Source organism: Ischnura elegans, chromosome 4 (genome assembly GCF_921293095.1).
Source record: "Ischnura elegans chromosome 4, ioIscEleg1.1, whole genome shotgun sequence".
Classification (NCBI taxonomy): Eukaryota; Metazoa; Arthropoda; class Insecta; order Odonata; family Coenagrionidae; genus Ischnura; species Ischnura elegans.
Window position 1 is genome coordinate 74799265 of NC_060249.1, and position 14096 is coordinate 74813360.

General features: G+C 39.6%; 1 protein-coding gene across 7 annotated transcripts in view; it reads left to right on the top strand.

Moving 5' to 3' along the window:
- Positions 1 to 14096, top strand: part of LOC124157679 (trichohyalin) — a 443734-nt gene that overhangs the window by 348549 nt on the left and 81089 nt on the right. Inside the window, exons 1-2 of one of the 7 annotated variants that reach the window (XM_046532616.1) lie at positions 964 to 1214; positions 2304 to 2381. The exons of the other annotated variants lie outside the window; for them this stretch is intronic. Coding sequence (XP_046388572.1) covers positions 1200 to 1214; positions 2304 to 2381 — 93 coding nt within the window. The 5' untranslated portion in view covers positions 964 to 1199. Of the gene's footprint in view, positions 1 to 963; positions 1215 to 2303; positions 2382 to 14096 lie in introns of those variants that run through there. 7 annotated transcript variants of the gene reach the window in all.

The following is a 14096-nucleotide window of genomic DNA, read 5'->3' on the forward strand; positions in this document are numbered from 1 at the left end:
TTTCTATCGTCATCAGGGCCGATGGAATAATTGTGATCGCTTAAAACACCATTCGGTTTACGTCTACCTGAAGCACGTATCGGAATTATCTCCATCGGTTGATGTACACCTCTCGGAATAATATTGATCGGTTCAAACGTACCAATCGGGATAACTTCGATCGGTTTGAGCATAATTCTGTGTTATGTGTGTTAAAAGCACGACTAGGGGTAATTTCTGTAATAGGTTATGCTCGAAATCATCTCGATCGGTGATACATTCAACTCGATAAGATGTGATCAGTACAAACACACTGATGGGAACAACCTCTGTTGTTTCAAACACACCAATCGGTATAAACTGGATCGGTTCAAGTATGATTTGGAGTAACTGCTGCAGTAAGCATTACTCGAAATCATCTCGATCGGTTTTAATTTCCTCTCGGTAAAATGTAGGTTAGTACAAACACATTAATGGAACGATCGTTTCAAACTAACCAATCGGCGTTACCTCGATCGGGTCAAACATAATTTCTGCAAAAAAAACCGCTCGGAATTATCTCAATCGGTTTCAATATTCCACTCGGTAAAATATTGATCGTTTTAAATCCACCAATCGGCATAACCTCGCTCCGTTCGAACTCTCCCCCCTGCGGAGGAGGAGGTGGGAATCGTCCATTAGGCCCATGCCGATCGCATCGCCTTCAAGTGCACCATCGCATCCTTGGGCGCACGTGTCTGAAAAGTACGTCACCGAACTCTCTCCTCCCTCCACACTTCCCGCCTCTCTCACTTCGCTTTACATGCCCCCTTTTTTCTTTCTCTGCCCCCCTCCGCCCCCCCCGCCCAACGGACACGCCCCCACTCCCGCCGACTCCACCGCCCCACCTGGTGGTGGACGGGACCCATGCCTACCCCCCAAAGCACCGTACCGCAAAACAGTCCCCTCCACGATCCTGCTGCTCCCAACCCACCACCGTCGCAGCCAGCCAGTCGATCTTGAGCCTTTAGTGTCGACGGAGCCTTACCGCATGTCTCACACCACTTCCTCCTTCTCACCCATCTCCAACTCTTCTCCTCCTTAACCCTCTCCTAATACTTCTAAAACTTCCTCCTCCCCACCCTATCCTGCTCTTCTTTTCCTCCGCTTTCTTTCCACCAGTCCGTCGTTGTCTTCGCTCGGTTCATGCGGCGTCCGCGTATCATTGCGGCGTCTTCGGCATGACCCCTTTCTGGGTGAGTTGGCGTCGTGATCTGTGTCGCGCGGGTCCATGTGAGAGAGAGACTGGAGGGAAAAAAAAGTGTTCGTTCCTCCTCCCCTTAATTCCCGCACCCCAGCTTCCCCGCATACAAGCCTTGCCCAGTCTCGCCCAGTGTAGCCCCGGTCTTTCTCCAGAAGACTTCCCGGCCCTGCATAGCAGAGAGGGAAGTCTTCTCGGTCCATCGTGGATTTAGCTCGGCTGTGCTTGTTTACCTTCTGCAATTCCGTGCCCACGTTCAGACCTTTCCCTGACTCCAGCCCAGTGTATAGTCTTTGTTCTCTCTCCAAAACAAAATTCCTGACCGGCGTATTGGAGTGTAGCGGCTTCCACGACCATTGTGGGTTTTTTCCGCACTAAATTGTGTATCGTAGTAAGTTTTTGTGTTCATTTTGATCTCTGCAGCTTGGTGATCGGGTTTTCGAGAGCATTACATTCCCATCATGAAGCTCAGGGTTCGCATCCCGACAGTCGCGACGAAATTTCAGTGGTTCCCGACCCACACTTGGTCGCTGTGAGTAGAGCTATTTAGGGGTGCGGATATTCTGTCAGAAGTGACACGTTATAGCCGCACGGTGCGTTGAAAGTTGAGTAATGTCGTCGCTAGTTTTCTCTCTGCCTTTCCTTAATAATCGGACGCGGTAGTGATGAAAATGACCTAATTTGTCAGTAATCACTCTATTAGCCTACCAAGTTTTCCCGCAGAGTTTTTTTTTCTAGCCCTCCAGTGTAATGCGGTTGAGTCACCCATAATCCTTCCCCGAAAAACTCCCCGACATGAGTAGTAAAAAAAAATAACCGATTTTTATCTACTCCCGCGAGTTCGACTGCGTTTAATTGGTTTGGCTCAACTTGTACTTTTCTCCCTTTCTCTCTCCCCCTCTCTTTCTCTCTTCCGTTCTGTTTCCGATCGTCGCCAAACTGTTTCTCCTCTCCCGGCTCCTTCGGTTGCGGTGGTGCGGCCTGCACGCCTTGTGTATCGTTCTCGTCTCCTACTTCGTCCCCTTCGACGGTCTAAATACATTTATTTTTCCCGACCGACGGACGTCGCACTTCTGCGGCCCAGAGTGTGTCTCCGTCCCACGACCCGAACTCGAAAGCGTCCCGTTTGAAGAGGGTGATGGATGTCATCCGCACCTTGAACGTGAGTCTTCTTATGTTTCACATGATCTGCACTCAAACCCCCCCCAGCCACCACTGTTGTCGACTGTTGTGTGTCTCCCACGCACGTTGTTGTCCTTCCCCACCACCTTTTTCTTTGATGAGTGTGAGATGCCCAAGGACCGTGGTGTTTGACTCCTCCTTGTGTTTTAGAATGTGTGTGTGTGTGCTGGTTCGTGTTTTGAATGTATAACGTATCTACTCGTGTGAGGGGTCCACCTTGTGTATACCAAAGCGCCCGAGTAAAAGACAAAGAAGCACTTGGCTTATATCTTATCGTCCTTATTTTAATTGCCTATTATTCACGCCTATGCCAAATTACGTTTCATGAGATGGAAATTCGTCAAGTTTTACATTTGTCACGAATCCGTTATTAGTATAATATTAAAATCCGTACTGATAGTCTGCATTAATTTACTATGGTAACATACTCCTTGATTTTTGTGACCCAAATTGAAATTGATTTTTTTGTGTCCAATTTGTTGATTGTTTTCAGCGGAAGAGACTGGCCGTGAAACATACACTATTGAACTAGGTATACTATCTTTTGGCACCGATGACAATGCAATGTGCTACCATGTACAACCATTTGATACATTTCTGTGAAAAAAATGCGAATAGTTAGTACGGATACTCCAGAATTCCACAGTTGAGTCTAAATATGTATTGTTTTGATGAGCTTAGAACTTTAAAAAAATTGATTTTTGTGATCATGTAAGTTTTGTTTTAAACGTTTATTTACAAAAATTTGATGATGTAGTAGTATGATTCAGAATAGGAGAATCTGATGATAGTTAATTTAATATATTTTCTTGTTCACAAAGTGGTGGCGCTGGGGGGATTCACTAGGTGACCAGGCTTGCCTGAGATGATACGTTAATATTGGTGTGTTTGACTGCCTCACAATCGAGTAATTTTACTTTCTAGCCTTGAACCCATGAGTCTATAACAAAGTATTTAAAACCAATCTAAGTAGAAGTAAAATAAATCCTATTTATCTGAAAAATAGAATGTTTCATTTTCAAAGGAGAAAACCGACTTATATTGATTTCTACCCGGTCATCAGCAAAGTAGATAAATTCATTTAGAAGTATTTATTCCGTATAGCTAAGAAAAGTAACTTTAATATTTCTTCGCAAGCTATAAGTACACAACTAAAATCTATTTGGTACATGATGACAATGTAACGGTAGTGACTAGTTTTTAAAGATAAGTTGACGGGAGGGTCTATTTTCGCTCTGCAACTCTTATCGTATCTATGGGAGTCGCCAGTATCTCGTGACTTCTGTTTACTTTTTCTAAACATTCTGAAGAACAGATCAGCAAAACGCTACCTCGGTTACGTCGCTTTGGAGGAAACCGAGGTCACGTTGAGAGGAAGAACTTACTCCTAGTAAACTGGTTGTGATTTTTGCATACAACCATGTAAATAAATAGTGTATTTGCACTCACCTTCGAAATTTCATCGTGTTAACTCCCATTGCGTAATCACATGTCCTCGTAATACATAATGCTTTTAGAACGAAAATCGCCTAGGATTATTTTTCTGGCATACCGTTTTTGATTGCGAAAAATATTTTTTTTCTCAAAAACTATTAACTGATCATTTGTAAATAAAGAAATCACGATGCATTTGCATGTCACGATTCTTTGTGCTCTTCATTGTTGTGAGTGCTAAATGGGCTTTGAAATTTACATAGGTAAATTAGACAATTGTAGATTTGGAAGCAGCATTTTTTCTTTCTTCTTATTTAGCAAAGGAATAATTCTGAAAAGAACACTGTTTTCCGCCCCACATACGCTTTTTACATTTTTCCTTTGGACTAGACACTACCATTGCCTGGCGAGCATCTAAAGTTATAAGCATAAGATTGTAGTGTGGTGAATGGAGTGTGGTGATGACATATTAATAGCATCTATTATTAATAACACTATCGTCGTCTGCTAGTTTTCATTGAGTGTAATTCTATTTCAAAGCGGGAGCCTAGCATTTCATCAGCTTCTGAATCAGTTAAATCACGGAGTATCTGAAAAGCGTAATGATTATCTTCGATGCGTGCGTAAGCTATTCATCTCCAGTAAATTACCTTTGGGATCTGAATGCAGTAGTCCTCATTTTTTATTCTATTTCCATTCTAGCTCATTGAGCCTTTCCCATACCGAATCCACCTAACGAGCTCCATTCACCTATTCTGCCTTTTCTGAATTTCCTCCGATAGATCCATCCTCTCCCCCATCCTAGTCAGCAACCTTTCTGAAAAGCTTTGATATTCTATTGGGAAGGTATTGTGTCGAAATAACTGTCGAAAATATGGTGAAGCACCACAAAAATTTCCGATTATTATTTTTTTAAGTTAATTTCACGTTGATCGAACCAGGGATCACGATACCGTAATGACAATTAATAATGAAACTCTGGCAATATATCCACCCCGTGGCGTAACATTTGATCTATACAACTGTCAAAACAAGCGATAAGATTAATTCCTTGATGACGTTATACTTACGCTAAAAGCGTTAGTGTGGGAGTTGATTGCATGATTCGGTATTGCAGATGTATTGATCCTGGATGAAACCGCCGTTTATAAATTTAAATTTGGCCCCATTCCGAATTGGAATTGTTTACGGAACTGGGACGGATTGCATTGTGAACTAATGAAGGTCTATGGTTAGGTTTTCAGGGGTGTATCTTAATGAATGCACCGCGCTTTCATAAATTCACGCCCAAAAAAATATTGAGGTTGATAAAAAGAAGAACACAATGGTAATATCCACACTTTTAATATTACAACTCAGCACCGACCATGGTTTCAACACATAAGTGTCATTATCAAGGAAGGTTGAGTCTACTAATTGTATACAATTTGTTGCCCAACTGCTTCCCTCTATACTGAGTCTCTTCTGCGGTAGGTGTTTCGAATCGCAAAAAATATCATTCCGAATTATATATCTTCGTTAAATCTATCAAAGTATTTATCTTCCAACCTGTTTTTCTTTGAATATTACCTTTTTACAATTTTAATACAACCTATAAATCATGTTATTTGGATGTTAAAACAGTGAGATTTCTCGATGACATTTAGCCCAAGATGATAATTTGTTATACTTTAGTGGATTCATTGTGATAGAAATAAATTTTTTTAAACATTCTTGTGCCGTCATTAAAGAGTTTGAGGTAGTTCTCTCAATAGTTCATTGTACGTTGAAGTTTTTCCTAGAGTCCTCTTGAATTCGGAACGTGAATTTTCTGAAAATTTTCCATGTCGATGGTATTTGTGAATCTAATTAATGGCCATCGCCCGTGGGGGCGTTCTTAATTTGGTTTATTATGGCGAGAGCTACTTATTTTCCTGGCTCCCTCTCACGGTTATATTCAGGAAATAGATTTTTATTGCATCGGTTCGTTTTTTTTTTGGACGGCACTCTCTGGATCCTTTTTGACCTCACGTCATTCATTTTAATTGAAACCATTTTTCATGGACGAGACAGGTTGGCCTACTTTCGGCATTCGCGACATGTAATAGTAAGCTTTTGAAATTCGAACTTCGTCCCGATCGTTCATTTGAAAAATCACATTTTCCAATTATATATTTGCCCTTTCACCGTTCTGTTCAAAATTTCCATCCAGTCCAATTTTGTCAAAATAACAGACGGATTGAATCGACGGCGTCCATTGAATTCATAGGATTAAAAAGCCACGTATCTTCTACCACTGGAATTTTCATGCCGAACCTACATGTATTTCATCGGTACGATTCCTAAGGTATCTTTTCTTTGTCTGTTATCGTGCGAAATAGAATTAAAATAAATTATAAAGTTACTAGCATATTAATCCATTCTATATTTCACCTATATGTACTTCCCCGCAGGTGAAGAACTACTTCTTTGAGGATCTTCTCGTAAAATGTGTGTTTTTTCTTGGACAGCGTTAGTAATCTAATTTATTATGTAAATTAGTAGTTAATTGCAAAGAATATTTGATTTTATGTTAGTACATGTTAGCCAGGCATTAAAATAAACCTATAATTAGGTTTTTATGGGCTCTTAAATGAGATAAATCTTACTAAGGTGACGGGCTGATAAATGCGGCGTCAGAAATTTAGCTTTTAAGTTACTGGCTTTTTCATTCGTGTAACGCCAAGATAGCAGATGGTGAAGTATTTTTTGTACAATTTTGTATCAAGGATTTTATTTCGGATGTATATAGTCAATTTCTCCCAAAAAGATGCATGACTTTGAGCTTATAAAGTGAAAGTATCGTGAAAACGCGCAAAATTTCAAGCCTGAAATTTAGCTTTGAGAAAGGCATTATAATTATGAAATAAATAAGTCTCTGCTACTTCAGCGTATTTTAATATCTGGACTCTTTTTTTTTATTACACCGATTTCATACAGTTATGCGATCGTGCGGTAAGAGATGGATTTTCAGATCATTTGCCGATTTCTCATTACCCAAAGACTAGCTTCAAAGTTGTCACCGTTCCATGAGTTGTGATGTGAAATTTTCATAGAGTAAATAGTTACTCTTTCAAACTTTATAACTCTTTCATGTAGTTGTGGATTTTGAAATTGAAGCGGAAGATCCTTTGTCACTCCCTTCCATTAGGAAGCTACTTCTTTCTTAGTTTAAAATTTCAGACGAACTAATAGCGTTGAGGTTGTAAGAAACATCCTTTTTTATTAACAAAAAGCGCTCTCCCTTCTATTTATTGAGCCAAATCCATCGAAGATTTGTTAAAGTAATTACTCCAATTCATGTATAAAAACCTGGTCCTATTTTTTTCTACTATGAGATGTTAGTTTTTTTTTAGCCCAATCTCATTCCAAGGTCATGTTCCAGTAACATAAATGCCTTCAAAATGGTAATAGTTATGTTACACTGTTACCTTTAAATAGCTTAATCGATACGTAATTGAGATGGATGTTGGAAGAGAAAGATAAGACAGAATTCGTGACACCCTCTTTCGCATTTCGTTCGTTTGCTTCTTTCCGCAATCAATAAAAGCCCCGGGGGAGTAGTTCAATGGAAATGACTGCAAACTCCATCGTTCCTCTGTACGTGCTCAGAATGAAATGGAGATGGAGTATTTACTGCAGTTTTGCGCTTTTCTATTCCGCACTATTCTCACCACGATGAAGGTCACCGAAAGACGAGTTTTCATCATAATTTAGGTCATCAGCCTTATCCAACAGTTAATGCGATGCAAAATAAATACAATATCTCTTTGTACCCAAGGTTTTTGATATGATGCTAAAAACTTTCTTGTTAATGATAGTCTATTAATAATAATAACATGGAAAGGGCCTTTTCAAAAAGCATGGATTTTTTTAAAATTCACGATTAGATAAGAAAATGTGCGTATTCAATTTAAGTCCTATAGCTTCGTCTTTAGCAGTAATTGTTTTGAGATATAAAATGCTCATAATCTCTACATTTTTTTTCTACCAGATGGTTATAAAGCTTATTTGAACAATATATATATATTTTTTTTCTTGCCATGATGGCCCAGTGTGTAAGGCTCTGGACCACAAATCTCTCAGGCAATAATTTGGGTGAAGAATGCAATTTTGTGACGCACATAAAGTATTGACTTCTCTTTATTTCTTTTGATCTTGCCTTCTCGTGCTTATATACTGACTGCTAGATAATTGTTAAGCTGCTGCAGTTATAAGTTTTTAGGAAGACTTTAATACGTGGGCAAGTTTTATTTATCTGTGATTGATTTTCATTAATGACGTTGCTTCATCGTTAAATTGTGCAAACGAGTGACGGTTAGGTTGAATAAAATCAAATCTAGTATTCTTAAAAAGTTTTCGCATATAACAAAGCGTAAATACTTAGTATTTGTAGCTGAATATAAGGAATGTAGATCAGTTCAAGGAATTCTAGTAAGAGACGGAAATTATCTTCAATGGCTCATTGCCACATGAAATTTCCCCTGTGGAATTTTACTATTTCTAGCGCCTTTGCGGGTGGAGTTTACTACTCGGCGGTTCTGGTTATTTTCCTAAAATATCTGGAATAAAAGGCGTATGTAGTTCATTTCATGGAGGAGCAAGGGCAATGTAAGGTTAGTTTAAGTAATTTTGAATAAGGAAACGCCATGTAATTGCAAGTTTGAAATAATCGTGAAATGCAAGTAATGAAAGAAGTAATATCCACGATGGTTCTAGACATGGGTAGGAGATACAGCGTTAGCCGCTCAAAGATTTCTCGGGATCGCCACTGTGTCAGGAAATGCATTACTGTCGACGTTTCAATGTCCGACACGGCCATCTTCATCGGGGCTATTGAGTGAGCCTCACAATATCCCTGAGGACGATAGTCAAGTCGAAACGTCGAAACGCCGGCTGTGATGCAATTCCTTACCCGGTGGCTATACAGAGAACTCTTCACACAATCTATTCGCCAGGAAGGCGTGAAATCTCTCTTCACCGCGATAGCTCGTAGACGGACAGTAGACAGCTGAAGCGATGAAAATTTTACGCTTATCGGGGGTGCAAAATCTTTCTTTAGTTCACCCCTTTTCCCAATAGAGCCGCCACCCCGATTACTTCATCCTTTTGGTCATGAATGATATCGGGTGTGCAAGAATCCCTACCTTACGTCCTAGCTATTCCCGTGGTTTGTTTCCCATGAGCACTCGATGGAATGCGGCAATATAACGGGTGGGTGAAACCCGCAAGGGACGCGCGGCTATGGATGCAAGGGACCAATTGGCGTGCTGGGAGGGAAAAAACGAGCTGCGAAAGAGACCTGCTTAGCGTCTCACCTAGGTGATGCACGACCACTTAATTGATTTTTCTCGGTGAGCTCACCGAGAAAAATCAATTAAGTGGTCGTGCATCACCATTGGGGACTGGGTGTTGGCTGAAAGGAGGCTCATACGAAGAAAGCCAGACGCTAATGAGGCTCGTGGTGACCTTTAAAAAAAAGAGAAAACTTTCAATTTAGTCATATTGCATGCTTATATTTTTTGAGTGCGGTATCTGATTTTCGGCTGTTTTTTAACGAATTTATGACCCTTTAGTCACGCGGCACGCGAGCAGTACACGTTATTGCTTTATCTTTTCTCTCGGCGAGTCGGTATTGGGCGTTGTCAATACATTCCGATTCCAATTTCATTTATTTACTCTCATTTACAAAAGAACATTAAAAAGAACGTGGAAGCAAGTCTAGTCTAGTGCTGCTAAGTGGAAGCAAGTCTTGTGCTGTAAAATAACAATCATGTAAATCAGGGACATTGGATGCAATCTAAGGGTGTTTGCTCTATTAGACTACATTTACATTGCTTCCTGAGTTCACGATGAGCAAAACATTTAATTGACCTAAACCTAATTCCCTGCGACAGACGGGTCGTATAAAAACATGGGATAAAGAAGGTTTTTTTTATAGCGGAGAGGTTTTATTCATGAAATACTTTTTGTGTATAAAGACGAATTTTTAAAGACAACAAGGATCTAGTTGATATTCATTTGTGATGAATGTATCTCATAAGATTTTTAAAAATACCGATTATTTTCAAGGGTCATAAAATCGTAAACACTCGATTAGGGTATTCATTGAAGTCATGGGTAAATATAAGTTTATTCATGAACGCCATAACCTCCGGATAAATACTCGGCCCACACCACTAATACGCACCTTTGCCCTTTCAACATTTTTCATCCGACAGCTTTTCCCCGGAAAAATAAAGTGGCAAGCAATCCTTGGTTGAGAAGAAGGATTGTCATGGATCGATCCCTTCATTGTGGTGTTTTATATCTGCTCGAGCCGCGATGGTATTTTTCAAAGCGTATGCGTGTTCGCGATTCATTCGAAAAATCATCCCAAAAGCTTTCCGAACGACGCGGAGGGAGGGAGTTGAAGGAGGGGATTGGAATGGAATGAAACCGAATGGATTGGTTCCTGTGGGTTTTTCATCGACAGAATTTCTTATGTGACCGAAACTTGATAGAACCGAGTGTATTGATGTCAGCGGTAGAGGAGATTTAATGCATGGGTGGATGAAGTATTTGAGGACGAAATTGGAACGAAATATAGTGTATTTTGTTTACATCTACATCTACATAATACCCCGCAAGCCGCCTAAAAGGCGTGTAGCAGGGGGTGTTAGGACATCAGCCGTTTACAGCTAAAAGAAATGAAGTGATCTAACGAGGTTTACGAGGCATTTATTAAAGTCTTTTATGGATCGGGGGAAAAACGAATTCCCATATCTATCCGTTCGGCAAAACATCTCTCTTAATTTATCGCTTCTATCGGACCTGGAAATATAGTGTGGCTCTAATAATATGTTCTCTGTGTCGCTCTTAAAGATATCCATTCTCAATTGTTCAAGCGATCTAATTGTAAGCCTAGCGCGCAGCCTCCGAGCCTTGTTTAAATGAAGTATCTCCGTTAAAATTTTCCATCTGCACTTACAAATTTATTTAGCGTGATCATAGGGGATGAAACTTTGGTTCGGTGTCCCTTCGGTTTTATTGAACCTGTTTCACTAAAAGTAGTATTTTTAATTTAGTAATGTATTTTTATAAAAGTAAAACTACCGATTTAAACATTAATAGGTCATTTTTAGGCTCTTTCGTCGAAACTTCATGAAGTACAGTCTGTAATGATTATTGGTATTTCCAGCTGTTGTTTAAAATAAACTCAATTGAGCAGATGTGGTACATCAGCTGCCAATAATGGTCTCCCTTTTAGGGCTTAATGGCCAAGTAATCGCATGTCCGAGAATGTAAGAAGAAAATTATGTCATCTTCCGCCTCTTAACCTATTTGTGATCTTATAAGACACGGTCTCAGGCGTTACTTTGTGGAATTGCTTCATGTTAAATGAAATAAAATAACTATGTTTTATTCCACACGTTATTTTAAATCGTACGACCGGTTTCAACGCTTAGTTTTATCATCAGGTGATAACACTAAGTGTTGAAACCGGTCGTACGATTTAAAATAAAGTGTGGAATAAAACATAGTTATTTTATTTTATTTGTGATCTCTTACTTTCGGCAAAATCTTCTCTGAACACCGTTAATAGAACATATACTATTGAGGCAATGCACTTTATGACTCATTTGACAAATATTTTAATGAGTTCTTAAATAGAATGACACCAAATCGTTGTAGGGGAAAAAAATAGATGTAAATCCGAAATTTCGTGCGAAAAATTATAATAGTTTATCCCCGTCGTGAATAATAGCTGAGCCTAAATGCGTTTAGTGTTTAGGTGTTTAGTGTTATTTCCTACTCAAAAGTCCTTAGGACGTATTTTTTTCAAGCGACGCTCCGGACAAAAGAAGGTTCGGAAAGGGAAACCTTTTAGTATAACGCTGCTCCCTATTCGTTTTGTCGTCTCCTCTTCTCATTCTTCGACTTCGGTCTGAAAATATGAGATAAAAATTAATTTATTCCTCATGAGGGTTAGGGAAGGGTGGGGGGGGGGGGGCACAAAAATATCAATACAGGTCGAACGACTAAATCCGGCTTTGCACGAATCCGTCAACGTCAGCAAGCTTATGGCCTTATCGTGGGAAGGGGTGTAAAAAAAAAACCATTAAAGTTTGTATTTTTATTTTCCCTCGAGTTAAAATTCTCTCGAAGTATCCATACACTACCTTCCCCTCCTCCTACTTCACGGCTGTATTATAATCCAGGTCACCATTGTTTTGCCTTTGCTCATTTCATCGGTTGCCAAACTGAGGAGGATCGCGACCTTTACTTACACTTTTAACACTATCGACTGACGACCATAAAACGGCGTTTTTGCTCAGGAAAAATCCAGGCCTTTAAAAATTTCGTTGCGAACAAAGTTTTTTATTCGCAAAGCACTAAATTACCATTGCCTAGCCCAGCACTTTATGGTGTCGTGTTAGGGTAGGCGTGACTCAGATTCAGTTGCATACATTACTGTCTTTCAAGTGGGTGCTCGCATCTATGAGTTTATTGTTTCATTTACACCGTGCGACCAAAATATGTGTTGTTTTGTTGCAGGTAAACTTGCGCCTCTCGAAATCACTAGCACGTGCTTCCTTTGTCGATTGTTATGAATGCGAAACTGTGAAAAGTGATGCCTAATTGATACTTGCAGGGTATTTATTTTGTGTGTAAAGCATTCATTCACTGGATCTACCCACTGTCATTGGGAAATACCCAAATGAGGGTATGTATGGTTAATTGTGACGCTCACAGTAGTATTACCTTACCTTTGCGAGCGAACTAAGGAGCATTTTTTGTAGCAATAAAATCAAAGGAGGACTTTCAATGGGCCATTTATAATCTTCAAGAATTTATCCAGTGGGTAAAAGTTTTATTTAGTGGTTTCCACCCATGGTAATTGGTGAATATCCAAAATGTAGGCACGTTTTAGTGCGACGCTCAAAGCAATAAGAATTGTTTTATAACTGATCTAAGCGGAATTTTTGTTGCATAAAAACTCATGAGAAGACTTTGATAGGCCTTTGATCTGCAAGAGGACTGCTTTCCAATTATTTACATTAAAAAATGCCATATGTTAATGTTAAGTGTCCTACTGAAAATTCTCCCTAAAGAATTCTGCATTGGTTTTCTTCTCGTATCTTAATGTATGGGATGTGTCTTTCCCGTTTGTTAAATTAATTAGTTTATAGGTAATTACGAAATCTGCCTAAACAATCAGGAAAATATCAAGAGTGGTACACCGTGTCATAATCGGTTATTTTACACAAATACAAGTCGTATATTTTTAAGCGTGTCACGAGATCGAATTTTGTCAGCCTGATCCAGTGCCATGAGCATCCTACGTTCTCAGACAATCGGTGATCAATTGGGAGCCATATCTTTCCAGAGGACGGAGTAATTGGGTGCACCAGCTCCGCGAAAGACTACCGCATATCTTCCGCGCTATCGAATGCTGTTTGAGCTATTCTTGTGTTGCACTGCCGTCTGACACTCCTGCTGCCCTACTTATTCACGCTACTCCCCCAAGGCAACAGGAAGGTCTCGTCGCTAGCTTTTTTTTCCTTTCTCGCGTCTCCGAAAGAATCTTCGGTATTTCCCTGCGGGGGGCAAGGTGGAAACCTACCAAGTTAACGAATGCACTTTGTGTCAGACGTGATGAAGTGTATCATTTAACAATAATTTGGTTGCATGAACTAGGCTAACATGCAAAGATACTGTTTTCCTTTTAAAATGAAGATTTGTACCTCTTGATGCATGCTGTAATTGGTACGTCGATCAATATATCTGTCACTCGACATCGTGTGTGAAAAAGGGAATCAATAGTTACCCTCTTCCTGTATGGAGACCGAATATTGTACATGACATAGCTATGCGAAGATTTTGACAATCCTCATAGAGATGATGAACGTATTAGATAATCTTTGCGTAGTTATGATACGTTTAGTAATTCCCTGCAACTACTCATATCATGCATATTATCGAAGTCACCATTGCAATTTTATTTCTTCTCATATTACCTCGTCTATACTTTCTCAATTCCCATTTGCAATCCGTTAGTAATATCTATTGAAGCCTGAATTATTGAAAAAATAAGTTTCGGACGCGAATAATGACAATAAACAATAAAAATATTGCGTATTTAAAATTTTCTGTAAGTTGACATCGGAAATTAAATTTGCCAATTTTGTGAGCCTGTAGTAAACCTAAGAGTTTCGTCACCATGTCACCCCCACACACCATCTGTGGCACGATTGTTCAT